The sequence below is a fragment of the Apus apus genome, chromosome 2, assembly GCF_020740795.1.
Source record: "Apus apus isolate bApuApu2 chromosome 2, bApuApu2.pri.cur, whole genome shotgun sequence".
Classification (NCBI taxonomy): Eukaryota; Metazoa; Chordata; class Aves; order Apodiformes; family Apodidae; genus Apus; species Apus apus.
The window spans coordinates 96,673,257-96,698,840 of record NC_067283.1 but is presented as its reverse complement, the minus strand read 5'-3'; the positions used below and the strand labels follow the sequence as shown (position 1 = coordinate 96,698,840).

Below are 25,584 nucleotides of genomic sequence, written 5' to 3'. Positions count from 1 at the left end.
CAGTGTTTATCTGATTGCAAACCAATGAGCAGTCAAGCTCAGAAAATTTTCTTAAGTAAATAGTGAATTCTCCTTAGTGGGCACAGAATGAAATACTACTTCCTGGGAGGAATTCTTCTCCTTAATAAAAGTCTTTTTTTCCCCAGTTTTCAAATCAAAACAAACGAAAGCCACCTCTTTTCTCTGCTTCCTCCAAAATGCTACTGTAAAGCAGCAAAGCTTACCAGTAATGCTGAAGTGTTTTCTGATGCTGAGATTCCTGCTAGCATCTGGGACTTCTAGGGAGAAAGGGAGGAGGAAAAGGAGATGGGAAAATTTCTCATGGCTGAATGTGGTAGTGGTTTGGATATCTTGTTTGGATTATTATATGATAGAGAAGCAGGCTTAAGCATCTAAATCAAAAGTTAATCTTTAACTTAAAAGTTACTCTTCGTAACTGGAGAACACATCTGTGAACTGAGATAAAACTGTTCTGCAGGTGGAAGAGGACATCTTTGCAGTTCAAGCTCTCATCACCAGCCATAAGGGCAGTTGCAAAACAAGTGCAAAAAGAGGTAAGTACTTTCTTTTTTAATATCATCTGTGTTACAGCAAAACAGAACTGATAAACAGTGATTCGCTTTGTCCTCCAAGGGGTTCAGCTTGAGCAGGGGCAGGGCTAGTCATTGCCATTTGCCCAAACGCCCTTAAGGCAGCTCATGTTACAACACTTTAAGAGCTGATTGCTGGAAATAGCATTGGGCCTTGCAGGATCATCTGCCAGCAAGTGCCAGACCTTACCTGTGCTTTCCATCAAACATTTTCATGGCTGTTATACAGGTTATTTGGCTTGCTGACATTTCTGTTATCATCTCCAAATGCAGTCAAGCTCTGTGAGTGCGTGATCATCCCCCCGCAGGTTTTTGGATCTCTGCAGCTCCTGCAGTGACAGTGACTGTACATGGTCAGGGCTGTGCTCAAGAACTGCCATGTGAAAAGTCACCATCTTCCTCCTCCAAGGGTCTCGCCTGGTCAGCTAGAGAGGTGACTGAGGCTTGGTTGCCTGCTTCCACCAAAGGTAGGAGGACGCTTAGCAATGAATGTTGCTAAAGTTAGTTAAATAATAACCTGGTTATCTTCCTTGATGGTGATTGCACAGAGGGAATGTTCCTTTCAATGGATCCCACTGTTGGTTTGACAAATTAGCTCCTACTGCCATACACATCTTTATCTCCTTTCATGTCAAATGTTCTTTATATTGTTTGCAAACTAGGCAACTTCTGATGGTTGTTTTTCTTTGGGTTGGTTGCAAAATGCTCAGTTTTCATTGGCACCCTCCCCACGCACACACTTCAAATGCCACATTGCAGAGAGGAAAGCACATGAAACGTTTCAGGAACAGAGAGGAGGGCAGGAAAGAACGTTCAGGAATTGCTCCTCAAATGTTTGTAAGTTTAGTTGATATTTTATCAGATAGCCAACATAGTTAAAGAATCAACCTGGATTTCTTATTAAATCACCCCCTAAGAACACTAAGTTTTCTTTTAACAGTACTTTTAAAGATGGGAGGAAGTGAGACACAATGTTCTTACTACTACTGAATGAAGGAAGAGAAACTGCATGACTGTCATGCATTATTTCTAAAAATACTCATACTACATTTTTCTGCAAAGCAGCAACTGCTTTTTAACATGAGATCTAACAAAATACACTTGAAATTGAACACTGAAGTCTTTGTTTGGTATTTCCACCACCTTCCTCCTCAGGCTTTATTATCCTTTCAAATAATTTTTCCTCTCCTTGTAACACTGAGTTATTTTAGCCTTGCCTGAAATCCTTCTACTGTTTTATTAAACCAGCTCCCTTTTTTACACAAGCTTTCCCAGTTGTGATATAAATACTTTGTAGCAGCATTGTCTATTAGTAGAGCATTAAGAGATGAAGTTCCATTTGCTACTGCCCTCCTTCCCTCAAGATGTTACCTAATTTCTTGTTTGACTTACTAGTATTTGGTACACTCTGCTACTCTGGACAACCGTGTAGGTATCTCCTTATGTCCATTTTCCCAACTTTGCCACTGTTCATGCTTATTTTTGTTATGAATACAACTATTTTTGTGATATTCTATGAGCTTTTATTGAAGTCTGTCTCTATTTCAAAAATATCACAGAATAATTTCTGATATTTCTAGGATTTTTTGCTTGTTTGAATCCTTGTTGTTTTTTCCTCCACAGAATTTTAGTTTTCTCCTTTTGTTTTCTTAACTAGTTAAAAGCTAATGAAACATGCCTTGGAGACATATGTCTCATCTGCATCTTTCCAGGTCATTTGTCTGTAATGCAGCTAAAAAAAGGAAGATACCATCACCACAGTGTGTGTCCCCTGTATAAGCAGCCCTTTTGTGATTCTCACCTTCATGTAATACTGAAAGATATGAGTTCCTTCAAGTCACCATAAGGTGCCAACTATATGTATACTCATTCCTTTTAGAGTGCAAATGCACAGAATTCAGCAAAATTGAATACTTGAACAGAAAGAGGGAAAATAATACATGGTGGGAAGATACTGATACTTATCTATTGCATGAGCTTGGTTACTCTAGTAGCTATGTTCTTGACCAGTGTTATGATCCTCTTTGTTCAAGTGTGGCATGTCCAGAAAGTATTAATTTGTAAGTAATTGAACCCAGGGAAGCCTGTCTGGTTTTCTATGGTAAGGTTAAATGAGGGCACATTCAGTGGCCTCTTACAAATATTTTCCAAATTGGGACTTGGAAAAGGCAAGGTAGAAATGAATGAAATGCATATGAAACTGAGACATCTAGCAGGCTTTGTGGTAAATTAAGGTAGCCAAAAATTCTCTCTAGACCAACATCTGACTAAAATCCTTGCATGCTAGGATCCCTTGACCTGTTGGTTGGCAATGCTTGTGGCAAAACTAGGATCTATCCCACTCTTGGATGAATGACCACATTGTACAGTGCCTGTTCCTATCACTCTTCTGGGGGTGCAGTGCCCTGCACTTTTTTGGAGCCCCTAAAAAATGTATCCACTGGAGTGGGGGTCCCATCCTCTCCTCAGCCCATGTGGGAACTAGCTCCCCTGTGCTAGACCCATCTTGGAGGTGGAACACACAATGTCTGGTAATAAGGACCAGTGGGAAGTTAAAGTTTGCTTTCTGAGGACCCACTGCTGGCTAAAGTGAGACCCAGCAACACCTTGCAGGTGGGGCCATTGTCTGGCCCCCCAGAAGCATAAAGCAACTAACATGTTCAGCTTTTACCTAATACTGATCATCTCCTTGTACCTTGGGCTCCTTGAGAACATGACCTGCAGTGTCCCAGCTCTAATGCCCTCCTGTATCTACCTGGGCACTTCCCCATCTCTTCTTTGTCAAGAAACTCTGCTCATCAGGGAACTTTTACCACCACCCCAGCCTGGGACTCCTGGTGTTGTCTGCTTTGGGCAGCCTGGGAAGTCTTCCTGACTATGTCTGTGATTGCACTCCTATGTGCTCGTGCCCTCTATAAAATTGACTTCAGTTGCAAAATATCTGCAGTCACTTGCACAGTCCAAGGCTGGAAGAAATAGCCAGACCGGGGGTTTTAAGTCTGGGGTCTTTGTTGCAAAACTCCTGTTGAACCTTACCTGCTGAAGCTCTATCCAAGGATGACTATAACCTAAGCTACCAAAACCCAAAACTTCATTCTCCACCACATCTTTGTTGCCAAATCCCTCAAGCTGCTTTGTCTCTTTTGAAATGTGCTATTTTATTTTATTTTTTCATGCATGTTTTAAAGATTTCTGTAATAATCCCTTTTGATTTAGGGATTACTACTGAGGAGAGGAATATTTGAAAGAGATGGTTGATTAGATCCATCTCTTGGAGGCAGGGTTTACCTTTTCATGGAGACAACAATGTAAAATAAAAGGGTACTTTGATCAGCACTTAAGGGTTTCTTTTCCAGCAAATAATATGCTTACATTTGATCTCTCCATCCTAAAAATCCCACCCAAATTTCAATATTCTTGTCTCACTTAACAAGTCATCTTGGTAGCAGTGCATTGCAGCTTCATTATCCTGCAAAACTGACATTTGGTCTCTTTCAACACCAGTGTTTTCATTGTCAAAAGATGTCAGGAACTGGACACTGGGGATTACATGTAGTGTCATGGGCCTTCTCAAAGCTTTACTTCAGAGAGGGTCCAATTGTCACAAGCAATGTGGGTGCAACCTTGTTTGCAAGGAAAGGTTGGAAAATGAGGACCATCTTTCACACAGCCAGGATGTCCAGCCCAAACGAATAATGTTTCTATCCTCTTGTTCATCATGCTTGGATTTTCAATCTTTCTTCTCTGTCAGAGAAACATAATTGGAATTATTAATATTACTATAGCTTATCACCTTAGAAATGCATCGAAGTTAAGGAATCATGGATGGACCTGCAACTGCACATTTTGTTGCCACTACAGAATATTTTTAGAACCAGTATTGGGTTTTGATCTTGATCGTGAATTTAGCCCAGACAAGTATTTAACAATCCAAGTATTACTCTGCTAACATTTATTCAAGAAACTAGAGCAGGAACTTCAAGGAAACAGGAAGGGAAAACTGCAGGAAGGAAAACCCCCACTTTTTAAAATCTTATGGTTTTTAGATCTTCACTCATCTTGTCAAAAACAAGATGGCAGAGAGGTTTGCAGGTACTAAATTACTTCTGCACTATTCAGGTGTTTCCGTATTGACGTTGTTATTCAAGTACAAAAGCTATTGTCCAATTCTCTCTGGTGTCAGGATTGTTCTCCCTTATTCATGTAAAATATGCAACCTGTGTCAGTGAATCCATTCTTCTCTCCCCTTCTGAAAATGAACAAAAAGAAAGATGAGTCTTCTGGGCTGTTGGTATGAGTTGGTGTTTGCAAGTCTTCCCCTTGGGTTGTCTTCCCAGAACACACAATTTGATGTTTGTGCATTGAAAAATGATGCAACAAATGTTTCTTTAGAAAACACTTCCTTTAATTTACTTACGAAGCAGAAATTGTGAAGCTGTTTACTCTTTGGTAATTTTTTCCACTTTCTTCCAGAAATTTGACCACAAATTGACTGCAGATTTTGTGATAAAACGATTCAGGTGTACTTTCTCCTGGCTTGAAGACTTAAATGAGACTTAAATATGCTCAGCACTTTGTACCTGTCAATGCTTCCTAGCACTGAAAAGAAGCCTGTATTGCAGGATTTCTCTAATATCTTGAATTTTATCCTTAACTTTCAGATAGAATCCATCTCAGCCTTGCACTCTTTAAGGCAGGAATGTCCTCACCATCCTGTTCGGTACTGGAGATGGAGATCTTCCAGTACATTGACGTACACCAAAATGATTTCATTGAGGTAGGAACTATATTGCAGTGAAAGGATTGGAGTGCAGCATGGATGTCCCAGAGTCCTGTGCTCTTTGTGCCAGAAGAGTGTTTGCCAATAAGGCAACAAGCAGGGCTTCACACCTGGCAAGCAAGGCTGCAAAGGGAAAGTCTGTGCTGGGAACCCTCTGGATGGAAAAGGGATTCACGGGGACTTCCATCATCCAAGTGGCTGTGGGTATACTTTGAGTGGGCAAAGAGACAGTCTCCACTGAGCCAAAATACACCCACATGGGAGAACTCACAAACCTTTACCAGTTAAGAAAAGTTATATACATAGCACCCATGACACAGCTGTGACGGGATGGAAATGAAACAATCTTCCAATGTGACACTTCTCATGTTTTCAAAGGCCAAACACAGCAGTATCCTGGGTGGTTTAACTGCAGTTCTTTCCTTCCTGTGCAGGATCTTAAGGAATGGGTGGCAGTGGAAAGCGATTCTGTTCAACCAGATCTGAGGAAAGAAGTAATACGAATGATGGCATTGGCAGCAGACAGACTTGGAGCACTGGGAGCCACTGTTAATTTAGTAAATTTGGGGTTACATCAGGTGCTTGTCTGATTCTTGCATTTAAAACATCATACTTGCACATGTGCTTAACCTATTATATTCAGTGCTATATATATATGCATATGTATGTTATGACTTACTGATATTTTGGGTAGCTAGATAACTATTTATCAACAGTTCTGTAGGTACATGATGCCTGCTGAAATCTGTCTCTTCAGACTGAGACCAGACTTGGGAGATCACACAGACAATCCAAATGCAAACATAGGTTCTCTGCATAGCAGGGACAGTTTGATGCTTTTAACTGGAAGGAAGCAGTTTGCAAAACTTAGATATTTTTTTTTCCCTCCCAGGGATGGTTTTTACGTTCTTCTGAGTGATGAAGCAAGATAGTGCAGCAGTTTGTCAACAAAGTCTCTATATGAGGCAGGTGGCTTCTACAAGGAAAGTGTTGCCAGATAGAAAGGGTCATCTTGAGGGTCGTCTTTGGTTTTGGGAGCTTCTGACAAATGCTCCAAACCATTTTCTTGATGTTTGGTGGAAAGAAACAGACAAGAGTTAGTCTCTGAGAAATCTTTGTCCCTAGGTTACTTACCTTACTGTAGCTAGGGGCTCTTTCCTGCCTGTCTGTGTCAGTAACAGCGGGGAATGGATTACCTGTTTTTGGAGCAGAGACCAGAGATATGATTCTCTGCCTAGGGACAAAATATTGTTTCATGAAATTCATGTTTCCTTCTACTGCTGGGCAAGCAGCTACATTTTTGTGTTGGAACAGATGGATACAGGCTGCTATTACTGGTGAATACAAGGGCCTACACAACGTTTCTTCACTTCTTATTTCTCTCTCCTGGGAGACACCCAGCCTCTCCCTGCCAATTTGGAGATCTGCTCTGCACAGCACAGGTTACAGGATTAGTTTAGAGCTTTGACCTGTTTTGAACAGTCTGAAATAGATGCTGCTGCCTCAAGCCAGCAAAACCTTGTTTTGTTTCTGCCTTTGAAGTTACGGGCCCCTTGTGATCCCTCCACGGTAAAATCAATGCCCAAATCAGTTTCTGTGGCTTTTGACTATTTCAGTGTCACAACAAATGCTTTTGCCATGCAGCCCACTTTGTCTTCTACAGTGCTGGGAGGTAAGAGTTTAGCAATGAGGGCATTTATGAAAGTAACATTTTAGAAGAGCTCCAAAAAGTCCCTGCAGAACCTATGCAGGTGGGTAGCAAAATATTTGTTTTTCTGTGTAGGTGAAAGCTGGATTCTAAGTCAAATTTGTGGACCTAATAAAATCAAGAGCCAAAAGAGTATGTAGAATGATTTTCAACACTAAGATCTCTGTTGTTGTTTGTTTGGTTTTTTTTAATATATATAATGTTTGCAAGTTTTCAAAAGTTTTTTTCCTTGCTGCTTTTTTTGAAATGTTTTTCCACAGTTACCGGATGGTCAGGACCTCCCGCTGCCTCCTGTGATTCTGGGAGAATTGGGGAAGGATCCCCAAAACCCCACTGTATGTTTCTATGGCCATGTAGATGTGCAGCCTGCCAAAAAGGAAGATGGCTGGAAAACTGACCCTTACACACTGACTGAAATCAATGGTGTGCATCTGGTCATAATTTTTGTATTGTTATTTGGATACATGACTCTGAGATTGTGGGTTAAGAGGCTTCCTGTGTGTTTAACCACAGTATGAGGAAATTTTCCCATGGAAATCTGTGGCACAAATCCAGTGGCTTTGAGTCTTGATGACCATGCTGTGAGTAGTGAGACCCATCAGTGATTGCCTAATATTTGGTGTGGAGGAGCCACATGAGGTTAATGCCACTTTATAGAGTATTCAATAGATAATCCATTTCTGCTTTAAAATTCTTGTTGGGTTGTTGGATGAGCCATTATCCTCCCTTGCACTTCCCTTTCTTGCTTCATAATCCTTTAGTAGCGCCACCTGCCACAGTGGTGGTGGAAGAATGAGAGGTCCCCCTTAATGTACTCATCCTTCCACTACAGCCAGCTGAGCATGAAAAGCTCCATTTACTTGAAGAACCAAAATTAAGGATGGAGGGTCAGCAGCAAGTAAGATCAAGAACCAGAAATCCTGATTCCCAGGCCTCTCCTACAGCCATTAAATTGCCCATTCCCATCTGTTCAGACCCATTCCAAACACCCTTACTGGAGTAATTCTTCTGCCTCCAGTGGGAACTGTCACATATAAATGTTGTAGTGGCAGTCCACAGATTTATCTGTCTATGAAACAGATGTATCTGTACATTAAACTGAAATCTGTCCCTGTATATAACTGTACAGTTGAACATCTGAAAAAAAAGTACCTAAACTTTTAGCTTCATATTTTTATTGTGGTGTTCAGCTGTAGGTTTTTTGCTGCTTGTTACCTGGGCTGGCTGATGTGCACAGAAGCTGCATATTGTGCAGACTCTCCAGGCATGACTGGTGTGAAACAAACAGCACCTAAGAATGAAAGTGAAGTTCAGAAACTGGCATGTAGCAGAAACCACAATCTGAGGGGTATAAAAGGTGGGGGGGAAAAAGTGTACCAGTCCCACTGCAAAACACTCCATTACCTTATTTAAAACAAGGCAATGAAATCCCAATTCTTTTGACACTTCACTTGACACAACACTACAGCTTCTGTGGCAACAGAAACTTGCTGATTACATAGATGTGACAAAAGAAGTTTTAAAGATTGCTTAAAAACTTCCCTCTTTTGTTTTTAAGGAAATCTCTATGGGCGTGGAGCAACAGATAATAAAGGGCCTGTCTTAGCTTGGATAAATGCAGTGGAAACATTTAAAGCCTTGAAATTAGTAGGTATCAATGAGGAATTACTGTTGTTGTTGTTGTTTTATATCATCTCTCTGGATGGATGCATTTACCTTCCTGTGAGTTAGATGGTAATGTCTCTGTCCCAACAGACTGGATACATTTTGAAATACTAGCTTATTTCTAGTGCTGTATCCAGGGCACTGGTCCCACTCCAGTAAGAATCTGTCCTTGAGCATTTCTACTTTGAACAGTCTGTATGCAATGTAAATATGGTATTGCTGTCATTGCCTTGCAGAGGAAAACACACTGGGGGAAGCATTCAATACATATTCCATGCCATAAAGAGCACTGATACCCTATTCTCTTCAGAGCTTTTAAAACGGTAAAATAACATACATCACAGATTGGTCATGAAGACCCATCTCTGCTGTGATATTCTGAGTCTTTGGGTTTGTCCACCCATAAGTTGCCTTCAATTTATGCATGTGCATGCAGAGAACAAGTATCAAAAAATGCTCCTATATAATGCTCTAAATGCTCATATTATTTCAACGATGTATTAGATTTATCAAAGCAAATGCTCTGAATGGATGCATTATGCAACTACAAACGGACTCGCTTACAGCATGACACATCTCTAAGAATCAAATCTTTGCCTAAATTATTACAGTAACCAACACAGTTATCTTTAAATCAGTCTGCATATTTAATAATTTTGGGCTGGTTGTATCCCCAGTGCAAAGCTAAACCCATGTATAGTCTAAGCTTGTAACTTGGTTAGCGAGCACACTTTAAGGTGAATTTGCATGACACATTTTGTTAGATTGTTGAGCCTCTCATGACATTATGGCACAAATTGACCGTAAGTCTTTACTTTTAAAGTCCTTTTGCAACCATCTGGAAAACTGATATTTTTCTTGCCTCAATACTACTGAAATGACCTCAGTGTCTCTTTAGTGCAAGCAAACCCACATGTTGTTTCCCTACAGGTTAGCTGTTGCAAGTGAATAAGGTTATGGGGCTGTCTTTCTGCATCTTTTCAGTTTTTCAAATCACTAGTAGCTATTTTGGCATTTTAACAAACAAGCAAAAAGAAATCTTTATAATTTGAAGTCTTTCCTTGGAAAACAGCACAGACCATCAAACAATATTCATGAACGGTTTGTTTCTAAATTTTTGGTGGTGGTTCAGTGAACCGATCCATAACACAACTTCATTTAATTCTACACATTTGTCCCAGCATTTCATTTGAGCATCGCATCAAAAGATAAAACATCTTAGAAGTTGTAATGAGAAAATGAATTGGAATGGGAAACTCAGCTCAAATTTATTCCTTCTATGGGATGTGTCAACATTTCTAACTCGCACTGTTCTGTAATAAAAGTTTTCTTCATTACCCTTGGAAATACATCCTTATGAACTCGCTGGCAAACGGATAAAAGTGTGCTAAAAGGACAATTACAGTGGAATAACCAGCAGCACTTCTACCACTGTGTAACTGTCTCTGGTGATAGATAAGATGTTGGGAATATCGCAGCAGTGGATGTCTGCCAGTGGTTCCTCTCATGGGCACTAACAGCAGAAATACAAGAGGCTGGAATTTTTTTGTGAAAATGCAACTGTTATTACACAGGCTGTCTGAAGCAATTAGAATATTTAATAGTACTGAGAGAAATCCCATTTTATGAGACAACCCAGCAAGTATTCTGGAAACAGGGGAAAAAAGACATCACTGAAACTCTCCTTTGAAAATGAGAAGTGTTTAAAAACAAGAAGAACAAGTTTTTCTGGGGAAAATACATGCATATGTTTATCAGTGCCCTTTCTGTGGAAACAAGTTGTATATCCTGCATCTTTTCCTGACACAGCATGTGCTACAAGCCAGTCTGCTTTTGATTTTTTAAGATTATTTGTTTTTATTTTTGAAAATGTTTGTTCTTTTACCAGATTTCTCTTACGTTCATTCAGGCCATGCCAGTAAACTTCAAGTTTGTAATTGAAGGCATGGAAGAAGCAGGGTCCTTGGGGCTAGAAAAATTACTTCAAGAAGAAAAACAGTGCTTTTTCTCTGATGTTGATTATATTGTGATTTCGGACAACCTCTGGCTCAGCAACAAGAAGCCTGCCCTTACATATGGGAGTCGGGGAAATGCCTGCTTCTTTGTGGAGGTAAAGGATACAGGTTCCTTTGAACTGGGCTCCTGACCAGAGAGCAGTGCTATATCTGTAATCACAACTACATGAAGAAAAAGACTGAGAGCAAGCTCAGTATTTACAAGTACAGACCTTTCTTCCATATCCTTTTTTGCATGAGCAGATTTTCCACCTCATTTCAGTTCAATTAACCTTATTTACGTTCATTAACTTTTTTTCAATTATAATTTCTCCACTTAGTCTCTCTCCTTGATCCTTTTCCTATCCCATTACTCTCCTGCTGCTCTCCCAGCCTTTTCTCGTCCCCCTCTCTGCACACCAACTCCGTTCTGTTGCAGCATCATCTCTACACCCCCTGACTGTCATTCCAAAACCATTTCTTATGCAGCTCTGCCCTTTTTGCAGCAGATACTGCGTAGTGTGATATATCTGCCTAAAGGGACACAATTTAGTTGGATCTCTGGGCTTAAAAGCCACACAAAATTTTTGTAACCATTGGCAGAAGCAAATAATAGTGCACTGTAGTATATTTAACAGCCAAATGAACTACTGTGAAATGAAGAGCAGAAATTTCTCATCTGGAAACTTCCTGATGGAGCATAAAACGAATGCAGAGAGAAGATTAAAGAACTAGAGAACTAATGAAAAATTGGCATTAACCTTTATATCTGCAATAGCATTAAATTTGTTTTTAACCAAAAAAGAGCCAGGGCAGTTTTGATTCAATTATTCTAAGTCTTGCTTAAGAAAAATGCTGCTATTAAAACATCCAAAATGATCTGTATCTGCTACCAGACATTGGGCTGTAATGAGGTTTAGAGAAGAATAAATAATTCTGTTGTAGGAAAATAGTTTATTATAAACCTGTGTATGAAGATGTGTCTGGAAAAACAACCAATTTAACAAACCAAATGCTTCTCCCTATTCTAAAGCTGTATGATTCAAGTGACTTCTAAACTTATTTGTTGCAATCTGGAATTTAGGTTGGACATACATATTCTTAATGCAAAACAAGTAAAGTTCTTTCCTGTCTTTGCTATGAAGATTTTATATGAAATAAAAAGACTAGAGAACTTGAACAATGTATTTTGTGATGTTAGAAACACTAATATGCAAATGTTTCTCTTATGATGTATTTAATCTTACTGAAAGAGGGACTGGAGAGCTACCCTTGTTTTAAAATGCCTGTAAGTGCTATAGACAGCTGAATTTCTCTCTTTAGTTGTTAGCAAGAAAGCCCTGTCTTCTCTTCACTAGAAGCAGATTGTTCCTGACATGAAGTTTTCCATTTTACAAGTAGAAACCCATAAGGGTTTTCTATTAATTTCTGGGCTCATTTAAAAAAAAACCCAACCAAACAAACAACTGAAGTCACCACCTGCCACAAAAACAAACACTCACAGAAGAATAAGGTAAGGAGTGTTTATATGTCACCAGTGTTTTTGGTGCAGGTTCAATGTGGTGACAAGGACCTTCACTCTGGAACTTTTGGAGGCATCATTCATGAACCGCTGATGGACCTGATAGCTCTGCTGGGTAATAACACATGGCCTTATTCAGGAGGAACTGGGGAACAGCAGCTAGCAATCAGCCTAATGAAGATAAGTGTCATATTTAATTGATCTAAGTAAGGGAAGTCTAATTGAAGCAAGACTCCCAGGTTTCCAAATCTCAGCATAGCTATGGTGGCAGGCAGCAGCTGAAGAGGGGAATGTCGCTTCAGCCCATTAAGCCGATGGCAGTCATGTGTCAACCAAGAACATTTAAGGATTGCTGGCAACTTAAATACATATACACATAGTGAAACTTGACTTTTAATGCTGATTTCTATTTCGGCATGATGTTTTCATGTCAGCAGCTGGGCTGACCCACCTCATCCTACACACAAACAGCAGCTCTGTGGTTTTATTAATAAATATAAAAATACATTAACATAGGTGCTACAACTTGATGGATGCAAACAGATTCTAGCAGTTAGCTGTTAGGCTTGATCATTTGATAGAGTTAGGCAGAAGAGCAAAGGTGGTGTGATTGCCAAGCGGAAGAAACAGGTCCCACTTGTACTGATCTCTCTGTCTTATTTTGTAGACAGCCTCGTGGATCCCACAGGTCGTATTCAGATCCCTGGAATCTATGACAGCATTGCTGCCCTGACAGAGAAGGAGATGAAATTGTATGAATCGATTGAATTTGATCTAGAGGAACATAAAAATAACAGTGGAGTGAAAAAATTCCTCTATGACACCAAGGTAATGTAAAATCTGTATAAATGGTCAGCAGAAAGAATTTAAATCACACATTTGTAGCATTTATGTATAAAGCCAAACTGAAAGAAATTTTCAGTCAATGGCAAACTCAAAATAGAATAAAGGAGCACAGAACATTAAAAGGGAAATAAAATTAATCTGCTGAAAATGCAAGGTACTGCATTTGGGGAAAGTGATCCAAAATATGAATAATCAATGAAAATTAATAACACAAAACTAAGAGTGTTGCCCCTCCTCTCTTGCACTGAAGATCCTCTCCCCCTGACCTAACCAGCCAGAAAAAATAAGCATTAAAACGCTATATATGGGTTACATAGTAGAAAAGTATTTGTACTATGAATGAAGAAATGGGAAGCAGCTTTAGGCAGATGTGTTTTGGATGGTTTTTATGGGTTTAAATGAGATTTTTATGTCTGTCAAGCATGCCAAAAAAGCACCCAAAGCTACAAGCGTCTCTTTGCCAACATTTAAAAATCACATCCTAAATAAAAAACAGCAGGTAAAGGCTGGCTCAGAAAGATCTCTGTGCACAAGAGTGGCAGCTGGGAGAAAGGAAGGGATTCATTTTTTTGTCAGGAATGTACTTATACTGGTGCATGCTGTAATATGGATGCTTTTATTTCCATGAAAAAGCCTCTGAATTAGCCTAAGCTAGAGTGTAATAATCAGTAATGTAGAAGTATGCTGTAATTACACTAAATAAGTTTGGTGCTTTACCTATATGAGGAGGAAGTGGTGCAAATTTTATGTGTATAAAAAGCTCTAATCTCCTGAAACCGGAGTAGAAGGAAAGGAGTCATGCCCTGGGGTTTAGATGTTTCTCCTTTCCTCCTTAGGATACTTTTTTTTTTTTTTAAACCCTTTTTATCTTTTCCAGAAAAGACAGATCAACTTGGTTACATCTTAGCTCTCATATTATTTAATGCTCGTTAATAGAATTTCTTCCCTGATATCATTTGGCTAAACAGGCTACAGGTTTCTCCTGTAAGAAGTTCTGAGATCAAAAGATGGTCAGATTAGAAGTTGTTCTGATTTTTGTTTGCACTAGAAAAATTTACTTCCAAGATATTTTAAAATAATGTTCTGCTTTTCTTGCTGTGTATGAAAAGCTGCTCTCATCCAAATATTTCTAAAGGTAAATAAATGCTGACTGAAATAAGTAGTATTGTTTTAAATGAAAATATAAGAGCATGGATTTAAATTACAAGTCAAGTATCTTTAAAATGCAGAGGTCACCAAATACAAATTTTAGGACGGAAAAAGTTTGTTCCATCACATCAATTTACATAATTAGTGAATGACTCCAGTGTCATCCCTTATATTTTCAATGTTATTTCTTTGAAGGAAGAAATACTTCTACACCTGTGGCGTTACCCTTCTCTCTCTATTCATGGGATTGAAGGAGCTTTTCATGAACCAGGAATTAAAACTGTCATTCCGGCAAAAGTCATTGGCAAATTCTCAATCCGTCAGGTCCCCCACATGGACCTTTCGGTTGTGAAACAACAGGTAAGAGGCAAACCTTTTCTTTGGCCTCTATTGTGTAAAGAAAGTCACTCTTAGCACCTCATGAATTTACACGCAAAGCAGAAAACTGAAAGTTTTGAGCATTTATTTTTTTCTTAGAGCAGAAGCAGAAATAATGAGTGTAAGCTGAGTTGCAAGAAGCTGTGAACACTTCTAACTGCAGTGTGTTTTCCCCACAGGTTGCGGAGCACTTGGAGGGTGTATTTTCCAAGAGGAACAGTCCAAACAAACTGAAAGTGTCCATGCCTTTGGGTGCAAAGCCGTGGCTCGCTGATGTTAATGAGCCAGTATATAAAGCAGCAAGAAGGGCAATAAAAACAGGTGCGTTCCTCCCTCTTTTCAGTTCTTAGTGTGTCTGCAAGTGTGCAGGGGAATTGTGCTCATCCATACAGCAAAAGGGATTTCCTGATTTGGTGCTACAGTCACGTATACCTCATCGATGTTTCGTCTTATTGACTTTGATAGAAGAGCTCAGCCATTGAGGTCTCCACCTCTTGCTGAATTTGGAGTGTATTTAATAGGAGCAGCCTGAAGATCTCCTTTAGTTATTTCATGTACTGATACAAAGCCAGAGGTTTGTAGAGTGCAGCTGATTCAGGAAATCGATTGGCTACACACTCAAAACAATTCCAACTCAGCAGCTCTTCATGTTTGAGCAGATAGTCAGTATTTGGTAGCTGAAGACAACACATTTATTTCACTTAATGAATTAATTCCTGCTGTGTATTTCAGTTTTTGGAGAAGATCCAGATTTTATACAGGATGGCTCAACAATTCCTGTTGCCAGAATGTTTCAAACTATAACACAGAAAAGTGTGATGATGTTTCCAATCGGAGCAGCTGATGATGGAGAGCACTCCCAGAATGAGAAAATAAGCAGGTTTCTTGTATTTATCCATTTGTGCTGTAAGAGGAGGGTGGAGAATAGAAGTCCTGGGGTACCCACCCATAAGCACTGTCACACGGGAAGCCTTGCTTTCTACTGGATATTCCCAAGCTACTATCTCTGGTAAACTGGCTGCTGTGCCAAGCAGAAAGCAGAATTCCCAATCTAACGCAGACAGCTATAGACTTTTCACAAAGTGTTTACTCAGTCTTTAAATAGATCGCATTGGCAATTTTCGTTTCACTGCTGATTAAATTTCTCTCCAGTCTGAAAGACAATGATGTTAGATGGGCACCTTTCCATCACAGCGTCATTTTCAAAGCATTCCAGTCAAACATACACAATCTAATGATTAAGTAAGGGTTTTAATGGGTTTCAGTATACATGGATATAAAGGCCAAAACTAATGTAATTATATTAAAACTAGCTTAAATTGCCACTTGTGTTTACTCTTTGAGGAGCCATGGCAAGACATGATTCAGCGTGTTGTGAACATTTGTGCAGCTTCTGAGTCAAGTCTTGCTGAGGTCAAGGAACTGCAGAATCCTACATTAAGTCTCAAATCATTTTTTGTTGCCCCTCAGTGTAGCCTCAGTCTTTGTGGCTACAGACAATAATAATTAGGGGACATGATACTGGGAAAAGTTTCCTCAATGGATCATTCATAGGAATGCCAATTGCAGGATGTCCAGAACTTCTGTGCATGCAGTCCTTTTTTATGGGTGACCAATCTTGCAAATTCCTTTGAAGACTCTGAAAACTGCACCAGACTATGCCACTGATTTAAAGAGCAAAACAGCCTGACAGGGCTTCATTCTCTTTCTTTCCATCTTCATAGACACAACTACATTGAAGGAACCAAAGTGTTTGCAGCCTTTTTCCTGGAGATATCAAAGCTACATCAGCACTTAGCTGAAACTTCCAACATGGTGGCTGACAACTGATAGACCAACATGAGAAAAACAGCAAAGGACTTTTTTAGTCTTAAACTTTCTAACTTCCTGATCTGGAAAAAACTTATGAATCACATATTCACTGGGTATGACTTGGTGAAAAAACCCCCAAAAGCCATGCTATTACTTGTCATACTGCTCTGAATGGCATGCATTTGTGATCTGCTCAATCAAGTGACCTTTTATCTAATGCTATAAAAGAAGCTTAGGGATAATTCATTCTTGCTGAGTGGAATATGTTACAGTTTAGTTCTAAAAATCAGAGCCATGGGAATTTTGGCACATATTTTATTAAAATTACTATATTTGTTTGTAGCATGCCCAGGTTCAAGCCACCTATCTCAGTTTCTGAATATAAGCAATTCGCAACACTGTCGTTTTCCCCCCACTATATACAAAATGTCACTGTTTAATTATTTGAAGAAAAGTCCATGATAATGTTAATCTCTTCCCCGTCCTTCACAGAAGGCTGTAAATAGGAAATGCAATACAATTAGATTCCTAAAATTCATGCGAAGACTTGCATATTAACATCTACTTCTGGGAATAATCACTGAGGTAAAAAGAACTGCAACAGTGTATAAACACTTCTAGGTCTGGATTCTGCCCTTTCTCCCCCATTTAATTGAAATCTCCTCTTACTGTGCTGTGACCACAGTTTTAAGAATCACTGCATAATATGTTTCCTTAATGTCATATTTTTTCTGTACAACAGAAAAAAAGTTTTGTAAATGTCTCTGCTGGCTGAAGTCTGTCATCATAAGGGTGTTTTTTCATCCAATTAGCAACTAGTTGTTGCTAATTACTTTTAATAATTCAGTTTACACTGAAAATTAAATCAAAGGCAAATTATGTATTTTGAATTTAAAGCAGTAGTTGAGAGTTCTGACTGCTGTTTAGGCAAAGTATGTAGCACAAATTACATAATTCACATCTATTTTTTAAAATTTTATTTTAAAAAATATTTTTTACTATAACATTAAGTTATTTTACAAACAACCAAAGAGATTGAACCAATTTAAACAAAAAACTTAGTAGTGTTATCTCTACTGTTAAAACAAACAACATCAATTAAATGATGAAAAGTAGGCTGAAACTTTCCTTTCTCCCCTCCTCCCTCTCCTGTAAAAACCTTCAAGAATAAAGGGGATTACAGGCAAAAGATGTGGAGTCTCTAGAAAGGAATATTGAGTTGGCTCTGCAGATTGTGTAACTGCAGTGTAACTTTTGGTGCCCATGTCAGGAAAGGGGACTCCAAGACAAGGACTGAGCCTCCAAGATCAGAAGACTCCAGTTTGCACATCATCAGCTCACAAAACAGGTCCTCCACAGTCTCTCAGCTCCTTTTGCTTGTTTAAACCATCTAGGAACAAGCATGGTAAGGAACACTGCATGGGAGACCACTCCATTGTCTGCACAGAACTCTGAGCAGATTTCTTCTTTAAAAGCTATGGTCACTCCATAAAGGTAAATGATTTAATTTTGTTGAAGTATTTAAGGGCATACAATTGACAATAACATTACTTGCAATCTCCTGTCTTGCAGTGGCCTTAGAAAATTACTTCAACCGTCACTGAAAGAACTGATACTCATAAATATGACCCATTTGGCAGAGGAGAAGAGTAGTAAGCTTGGTGAGATGTTTGAGGTGGTATATTTCCTCATGCAAGAGATACAGAGGCTGTGTTTCTAGGACTATAACTGCTTTGGAAAACACTTCATGCTGTCTATAGGCTCTACAATATGAAGAAGTACAGCTAAAGGTGACCTTATGCTAGATATATTTTTTTCTGCTGCCCTTTGGGAAATAAAATAAAAATACAGTCAACAAGGAGGATATCATTTTAGAAATACAGGCACAGTATCAGGTTCTGCTCTGGAACAGCCAGCTACTTACTGTCAAGTTAAAACCATGTGTGTGAAACCAATGAATTATGCAGACCATCTTCATGCCTCTTCAGTCCCAGAAGAGAGAAACAGCAGAAAGCTTCAATTACCAATTCTTCTGGCTGTGAAAGAAAGGACTGGGGAAGCCACTCTTGCCTTTTTTTCCTGGTGTGTACCATCTCATTAGCCTTTTGAAAAACCTATCCAGGTAGTAAGAACATAGCTTTTTAGGGTTGTCCAACAGCAGCATCTATACCTTTGAGAGCTTGATTGAGGTATCAAGACTCGGATGCCCAGTGCCACTGAGGATGTCCTACAGTACCTGAGAAATATGCCCCGTGGATGGCAGACACAACTCAAGCCCTGTGTGAGCACTGCCAGTGGAGCAGCAGCTGGTTGCATGCAGCACCCCAGGGCACCTCCAGTAGCACCAGGTGCCTAGACATAGTGGGTCAAGGTCTGCCTGTCTCCCTGGTCCATTGTCCCTAGTCTTCCCTCTTGTAGACTATACATTCCCTATAACATTCCCATGCTACAGGGAATCAAATGCTCAAGGATGGGATCATATTTCCCTATTAATTATGAATGTGAAAGAGTAAATTGGGAGATTTTAATTTCTGTTTAAAATCAGTGGGCTTAAATGTGAAACTTGCTTTTGTATACTAGATGAATACAGTTTTTAATCCTTAAGTAGTGTCTGTAAAGAGAAGACTAAAAAATGTGGCAGTCAGCTAAAATAATGAAGAATGTGTAAAATAGTAAGATGCTGACAATAGGAACTTAAGACACAGAGAGATGAGCAACCTCCGGAGAACAAAGACTAATCAGGTCACCATCTACTTAGCATGTGAAAGTGGAAGATTAGGCTAACTCATGTAGTTATGGTTTTCCTTTTCAGTAACAGTACTCCCAAGAGCTTGACATTAAGTCCTGCTAGTTGTTACTCTCAGAATACGGCATTTAGCTTGTTTGACAAAATGTTATACAATGCCTTGCTAGTTAAGGATGTCTATAGTCCATGTTGGGGGAGGGAAGATTGTGCATCTGTGCCTGCACCTGTGACACAGGAGCCCGTGCCACAGTGGCTGGTGCCAACAAGGAGCCACAATCCCCTTCTTTCTGCTGGAAACTTCCACCTGCAAGTGACATGTAAAGTTAAAATAGTGATGCATGAAAAATGTCCTGAATGCAATCTCATTGCTTTCTATATCCTGCTCAGTGTCTCTGGCTCATCTCCATGGTGCTCATCACTGGGGTGTGAAAGCTGCCTGTGTGTGCAAAACTCACACGTGGGTAAGTGTATGTAACTGTGTGCCCTTGTTCTCACCCACCTCCACAGTCTGTCCTCTCTGCTAACAGAAACACACATTTTCTACCATGGGATTTTCTAGGATTAAAAAAAAAAAAATGCAGTTTCTCATTCTTTTTTCTTTTCACTTGCTTTCTCAAATACGTCTGTTTTTAGAAGATTTCTTTAGAAAGATGCTGACTGTGGAATTGGTCAGATCTGCACACATTGCCGTAGTTTTGGTGTTACTCTCTTATGGAAGAAAGTGTGTTTCTTTACCAACACTTCTTGTCTCAAGGTGAAACTTAATTGATTTTCAAATTTATACCTTGTATCATAGAATCACGGAGTATCTTGAGCTGGAAGGGATGTGTAAGGATCACCGAGTCCAGCTCTATGTATGTCCATATATACCTGTATTTCTTGAGGTGCTGATACATTGTATCCTTTAAGAGGTAAATAATTATATAAATATTTTAAACAGAAATATATGAATAGAAAAATATGAATGGTTCCTTGTTAATAGAGTGCATTTTTGCTTAGCTCTACTGCCAAATACTTCAGTGATCCTCTCACTTGCATTCTTTAGAAACATGTATGAAGAACAACTTCACATTACAGGTCATTTTGATAAATATGTAGTAAATGGTTTTCCTGGGATACTGCTACATTAGATTACACAAAAATAGACAGGAAATTCAAATTGACCTGTCAACAATGCAAGCACGATGGTATACTATTTTGCAAGCTCTTTGCAGATTTTTTTTCAACTGATGCTTGGGCTTGAACTGAACCCAAGGCACTTAACATTTTAGTTTTGCCACTGGTTTCTAAGCAGGTAAATGAAAGAGCCACTGACTGCTGTGATGGAGATTTCCAGCCCAGCCTGAGGGTGGGCAGTTCCTGCAAAGATTTTCAGCTGATTCTGCAACCAATGTGGAATGAGTTGCTTGAGATGGGTGATGGAGGTGGTTCCTAGTTACTATGTCTATTCTCACGGAGTTTTAAAAATTGTAAATACTATTTGAAAGCATGCTTTTGTTTTCACATAATTCCTTTCAGGTTCTTTGTGTGAAACTTGCCATGTTCATGTTTACCCCTCAAGGCAGGAATGACAGCTGTGTTTGTGATTTTATTTCGTGGACTTAAATTATGTGTGTAAAAGTGCTTGCAAAAACATAACTAGGCACTGAATTTGGGTTGTATTTGTTAAGAAAATTTAGCCTTGGTAGAGGAAAAAAACCCACACTAAAATCTTGATTAAGCTTCAAAGTACACAAGGCACTAGGTGTATCCTGTCAGCAATGAAAAATGGTCATGTTCCTCACTCAATGAGCATCTCAGAACTTCAGTGTGTAGCTAGGAAACGCTTCCCATAGAGTTGACAGTTCACACAGGTTCCTCTTTCAGTGGATGTAGCTCTAACAGGACTTGGGTGCACGCGGCAGGGAGATAAGATGCTGACTCAGTGAAGATGAAAACTAAGGATTAAATCTGTATTTCATGCAGCGTGACTTTCTTTGCAAGTTCCTCTCTGATCTGATACCACATTAAATCTTTATGTTAACCTTTTGATGCATAATGTCCCCGACTTGATATTTATATTTGAGGTATCTGTCTTCACAAACTTGCTTTGTGGGTTTGCATGAGATGAATTATACAGTGGCAGAGCTGTAAATACTGGCAAGCTGGACATCTTCACATGTAACAGGTGATACAGGGTAATAAATTAATCTCTTTCATTTTACTGCAATGAATTACCTTTTTATTAAAAAAAGCACAGTACAACAAAAACAAATCCTTGAAGGTTTGGCACTGTCAGCATCCAGACAGACTTATATATAGCTGTACTTAAAAGAAACCAGAGGTTGTCTACATACACGAGACTAATACTGATGTTGCTACCTGTCTTAAAATAATTCTAGTGATCTCTCTCTGTGAAGTAACATGAAGTGCCAGACAACTGAATGTTCCCTGTCCTTTAGATGCCTTTACTTTTTTTACTTTTTTTATACCTACCTGTAAGAATAATACAAAAATAGGGCTAGCCATGTCTTTTTATTTGTGGAGCTGAGGGGAATATTTTTGTTTTCTGAACTTAGAATTGAAACTGTAGCCTGTCTTCAAAATTTTCAGCGTGACACACTGCTGACATGTAGATTTCTAGTATGAAGAAACAAGTGGTGGCAGAACCATTACATATTCATTTCATGTATGTTTGTATCACTCTTTTTCACACATAGAAATCCAGGAGTTAGAACTGCTTTACTTATCCTCTAGACAGGCCAGGAAGTTCTGTATGCACGGTTACCATCGCCAATTTGGCAACAACTCTTGACATTCCACTGACTGCTTCAAATGATACAGTTCCATTGAACCACAGTGAAAGACCCAATAAGATCTGGCAAGTACATCCTTTCTCAAGCCATTTGTTTCTTAGATTTTGGATACCAGAAGTTAGTTACATAGTCCACTTTATACTGAAAAGCAGTGGAATGAATGAAGATACAGTTTAAACCAACAAAACCATGGATACACAAGTCATGTCACTCATTTGCATATTATGTATTGTGTATGCAAAACATTTTAATTGTTTGTGCTTATATACAATTGCCTTAAATGACCATTTATTTATTTTTGTGATATTGACTACTGTGATACTGAGGAGAAAGCTGGCTGGCTGCCGTTCTAGGCTTTTAATCCATCTTGTTACACATCTCCCAGCTGTGCTGTAACTTGGCTTTAGATGAGTACTACTCAAGATTATTCAGTATCAGACTGAAGATCATGTCTGACTCCTCAACTGCGTGTGTGAAGACATCGCTCAGTGCACATGGAGATATCCCTGGCTCGTGCTTCTGTGTTGCAGGCTTCACAGGGATCTGCTGACTGGCCATCTGTAGGATCATCACTTAAAAAGGTAAGTACACTTTAGAAATGGTCACTTATAAAGCTGTTAAGTCCAAGCTTCATAACAGATCATAACTTTGCTAGAAAAAAAAACCACCTTGAAAACTCACAGAAATATTGCCTTTGCTTTGCAATAGGAAAGGTGGGGTTTTTTTAGCTACAGTTATGTCTTCAGTTATCCAAATAAAAAGCAAAAAGGGTAACCGTTAATCCTGTAGAAATTCAGATTAATTCAGGTTCATTTGGGTAAGAGGCTGACATGATCCACCAAAGTGGAACAAGTCCAGCTGTTTCATTTCTTTAGGAGCTAAACAGAAAGCCTGTAAGGTGACTGGCAACATTTTTGTTGTTTGTATAAGTTCTCTATGTTACAATAGTAAACTTCAACACTAGGTATCTATCAGGGAGCGAGCATTTTGTTTACTTGAAAATGGATAAATACTTTCACTTCATATGAGTTACCTGCCACAACCGGGCTGCAAACCCACAGGTTAAGACAAAGTGAGTAAGAAGGCACAACCTTTAACGAAGGTGTGAGCATGGGTGCCACCGGCAGCGTGAACCTGGTGGCATATCCTGGCACAAAGGTGCAGCTGTGCCCGGACATAGCCACACCTCCTCAGGTCTCCAGAGCCAGAGGTTGCCTGTACAATCATGTACACAGTAGCACATGATTGGGACTAGAATGCCTTTCAGATTGGTTATCTAAGAATGCATACATTTATCTCATTAACTTATTATTCTCTTAAGCAAATCAGAAAGGAACAGTGAGGCCTTTTTATTCAGTCACCAACATACATGAAGTAAATTTTCACCCAGTAATTTCTGCAACAAGAAAAAATTTAGTCCTGCTTTCCAATTAAAAACCACCACTTGATAAGGCTTAAAAAATCCCTGGTGTTTACATCCTAGTTATTCTGATGATATTTTCTTATGGGTGTAATTGCATAGAAAAAAACATATGCAGATTTTCTTCAACAACTTGCTACCTTGGGGGAGAAATACTGGTGCTTAGGATATGCCTATGGCCAATACAGCTGACTGCTTGACTATCCTATAGATCCAGCTCAGAGTCCCTTGCAAGGCTGGTCAGAGACATTACCTGCGTGACCATCATCAAGTTCCACGGTCAACATGTTATTTTGCTAAACAAATTTGATGTGCACAACAAAAGCTGTAATTCAGAGTTCGTAAGTATGACTATTGTGACTACCTTCATCCTGCCAAATGACTGATTTCTAGTAATGATAATCACTAAGTTATGAGAGTTTTCTGCACACGAATAAATAGGGAATATTAAAACTCTGTCTACCTCTCCTACCTAAGTTACACAGCTACGTAAAGAGCTGATGCTACTCTTTAATGGTAACATTTCTCATGAAATCAATACTTTGGTGGGGAAGAAACAATTCCTAATGTCATATTCAATTGGAAAATAGATCTATTCCATGTTTAAAATCCATTTAAAAAAACTAATAAATGCTTTACTAATTAATCACTGATTTATTTACTTAGCATTTTAATATTTTTATCAGTAAAAATATTTCAGAAAAAAACCCAAGCATTTACATTTTCAGCATGACTTAAAATTTATTTACATATCTAAACCAGAATATTAAATATAATTATGTCTGTAAATATTTAATAACTAGACCTGTAATATATTTTTTTAATTGTCAAAGACATAATTTTTCTTTTACTAATAGCAATTCTGCCTTAATTGATGCTTCTACAATACCAATGGCTCCCTCTTCAGGCTACTCCTGATAAATGTTGCCTCTCTTCTGTTAGAAATATTTCAGTTTACAAAACTTCAGCTCTTACAATCGTACCTTCTACCCCAATAGGCTGCTCCTCGGTAAGCAGCTGATGAAGTGATTGATGGACCTGGCATACTAACCTGGCTGCAGAAAACATTTAAATACAGGGAGTTACCTGAGGCCCAGATCTACGAAAATTCAGATGCACATAAAAGGAATTTGTAAACTGCAGAAAAAGTGAAGATTGTGGGACACCAAATGGTTATTTAACCTATTTTCCTATGTTTAAAAACATCAAGAAGAATCAGACTGTTCTTAATCAGATTGTTCTTAAAACTGACAATGGTTTCCATAGCCTCTCAATGACCTACTGAAGTTTTTAGATGTCCTTATAAAGGTAAATATATATATAAACAAAGATATTTTTACTACAAATTAAGGGGTCTTCCCCTGTGTAGATTTGTTGTTATACAGAGGACAATTAAAATATGTACTATAACCCTGAGGGACTGGACAGAGCCTTCTGGTACCTATGTTCTTATCTCCTTATGCATTATAAACCTTGTTCATTCGTTTCCATCTTTATCATCTGGGTTCTCCGTTTTCATCTGATAAATGGCTCAGGTTGTAGCCACTGCTCATCCTTAAAACCATTCTCAAGTCTTTACAACCCACTCCAGAATGGACAACGTTGTGTCATAAGGCCAGCAAGTGGCTAAATGGAACTGTCAGTTGTTCGGCCCCATTAGTAAGCCTGACCATGCTTTATATGCCCTGTATGACTGGAAGAAGTCAGCGAACTCCAAAAACACAGTGCTCCGTTCTCTCCTTCCTATACCCCCAAAAAGCAGCCTTGAAGGATGACAAGTGCTGTAAAGATACTCCACCGACTAAAACGTACTGTGTGATACCAACCTAAAATTATGCTCTGCATGTTCAAAATAACAAGCACCTGGGAACAAACAACCGCACTCCAACAGGTCCAAACGTCCAATACCTGACGCTGGCACCAGACTAACCCTGTGACCCGCTTTCAGCACACGCACGTGCCCCGCGACCAGGGTTTCCACACGGGCTCACCGACCGCTTTACACGTCGCGCCGCCCTCACCTCGGTCCGCGCTCTCCCTTCCCAGCGGCATCCCGGCAGAAGCGCCGGGACGGCCGGGAGAGTTCGAGTCCCTTTCAAACGACGACCCCGGGGACGGACCGGCTGCGCGTTGTCTCCTCTGCTTCAGCTCCTCCCGCCGCCCTCGGGCCCATCCCCCT

General features: G+C 39.3%; 1 protein-coding gene and 1 long non-coding RNA gene across 15 annotated transcripts; one reads left to right on the top strand and one right to left on the bottom strand.

The window, feature by feature from the left end:
• The first annotated feature begins 477 nt into the window (after nt 1-477).
• Nucleotides 478-24,901, top strand: CNDP1 (carnosine dipeptidase 1). Of its 14 annotated transcripts, XR_007888802.1 has the most exons (16): nt 478-554; nt 864-1,057; nt 5,252-5,367; nt 5,805-5,948; nt 7,339-7,501; nt 8,637-8,725; nt 10,632-10,853; nt 12,290-12,374; nt 12,927-13,087; nt 14,450-14,614; nt 14,812-14,953; nt 15,365-15,512; nt 17,715-18,526; nt 19,578-19,651; nt 19,987-23,746; nt 24,404-24,901. XR_007888802.1 is itself a non-coding variant. In XM_051612574.1 (13 exons), exons 3-13 carry the CDS (start codon nt 5,290-5,292, stop codon nt 16,460-16,462), a joined length of 1,482 nt encoding a protein of 493 aa, XP_051468534.1. In that variant the 5' UTR covers nt 478-554; nt 864-1,057; nt 5,252-5,289; the 3' UTR covers nt 16,463-17,559. The 14 variants fall into 14 exon arrangements, 2 of the variants coding, with proteins under 2 accessions (XP_051468534.1, XP_051468533.1); XR_007888804.1 differs by having other exon boundaries at nt 17,715-17,849; nt 18,017-23,746; XR_007888805.1 differs by having other exon boundaries at nt 17,715-18,234; nt 18,320-23,746.
• Nucleotides 22,191-25,580, bottom strand: LOC127381803 (uncharacterized). The gene is made up of 2 exons (XR_007888810.1): nt 25,427-25,580; nt 22,191-22,557 (listed from the first exon to the last, which is right to left on the bottom strand). It is a non-coding gene; the product is annotated as an uncharacterized LOC127381803 (long non-coding RNA).
• Nucleotides 25,581-25,584: the final 4 nt, after the last annotated feature.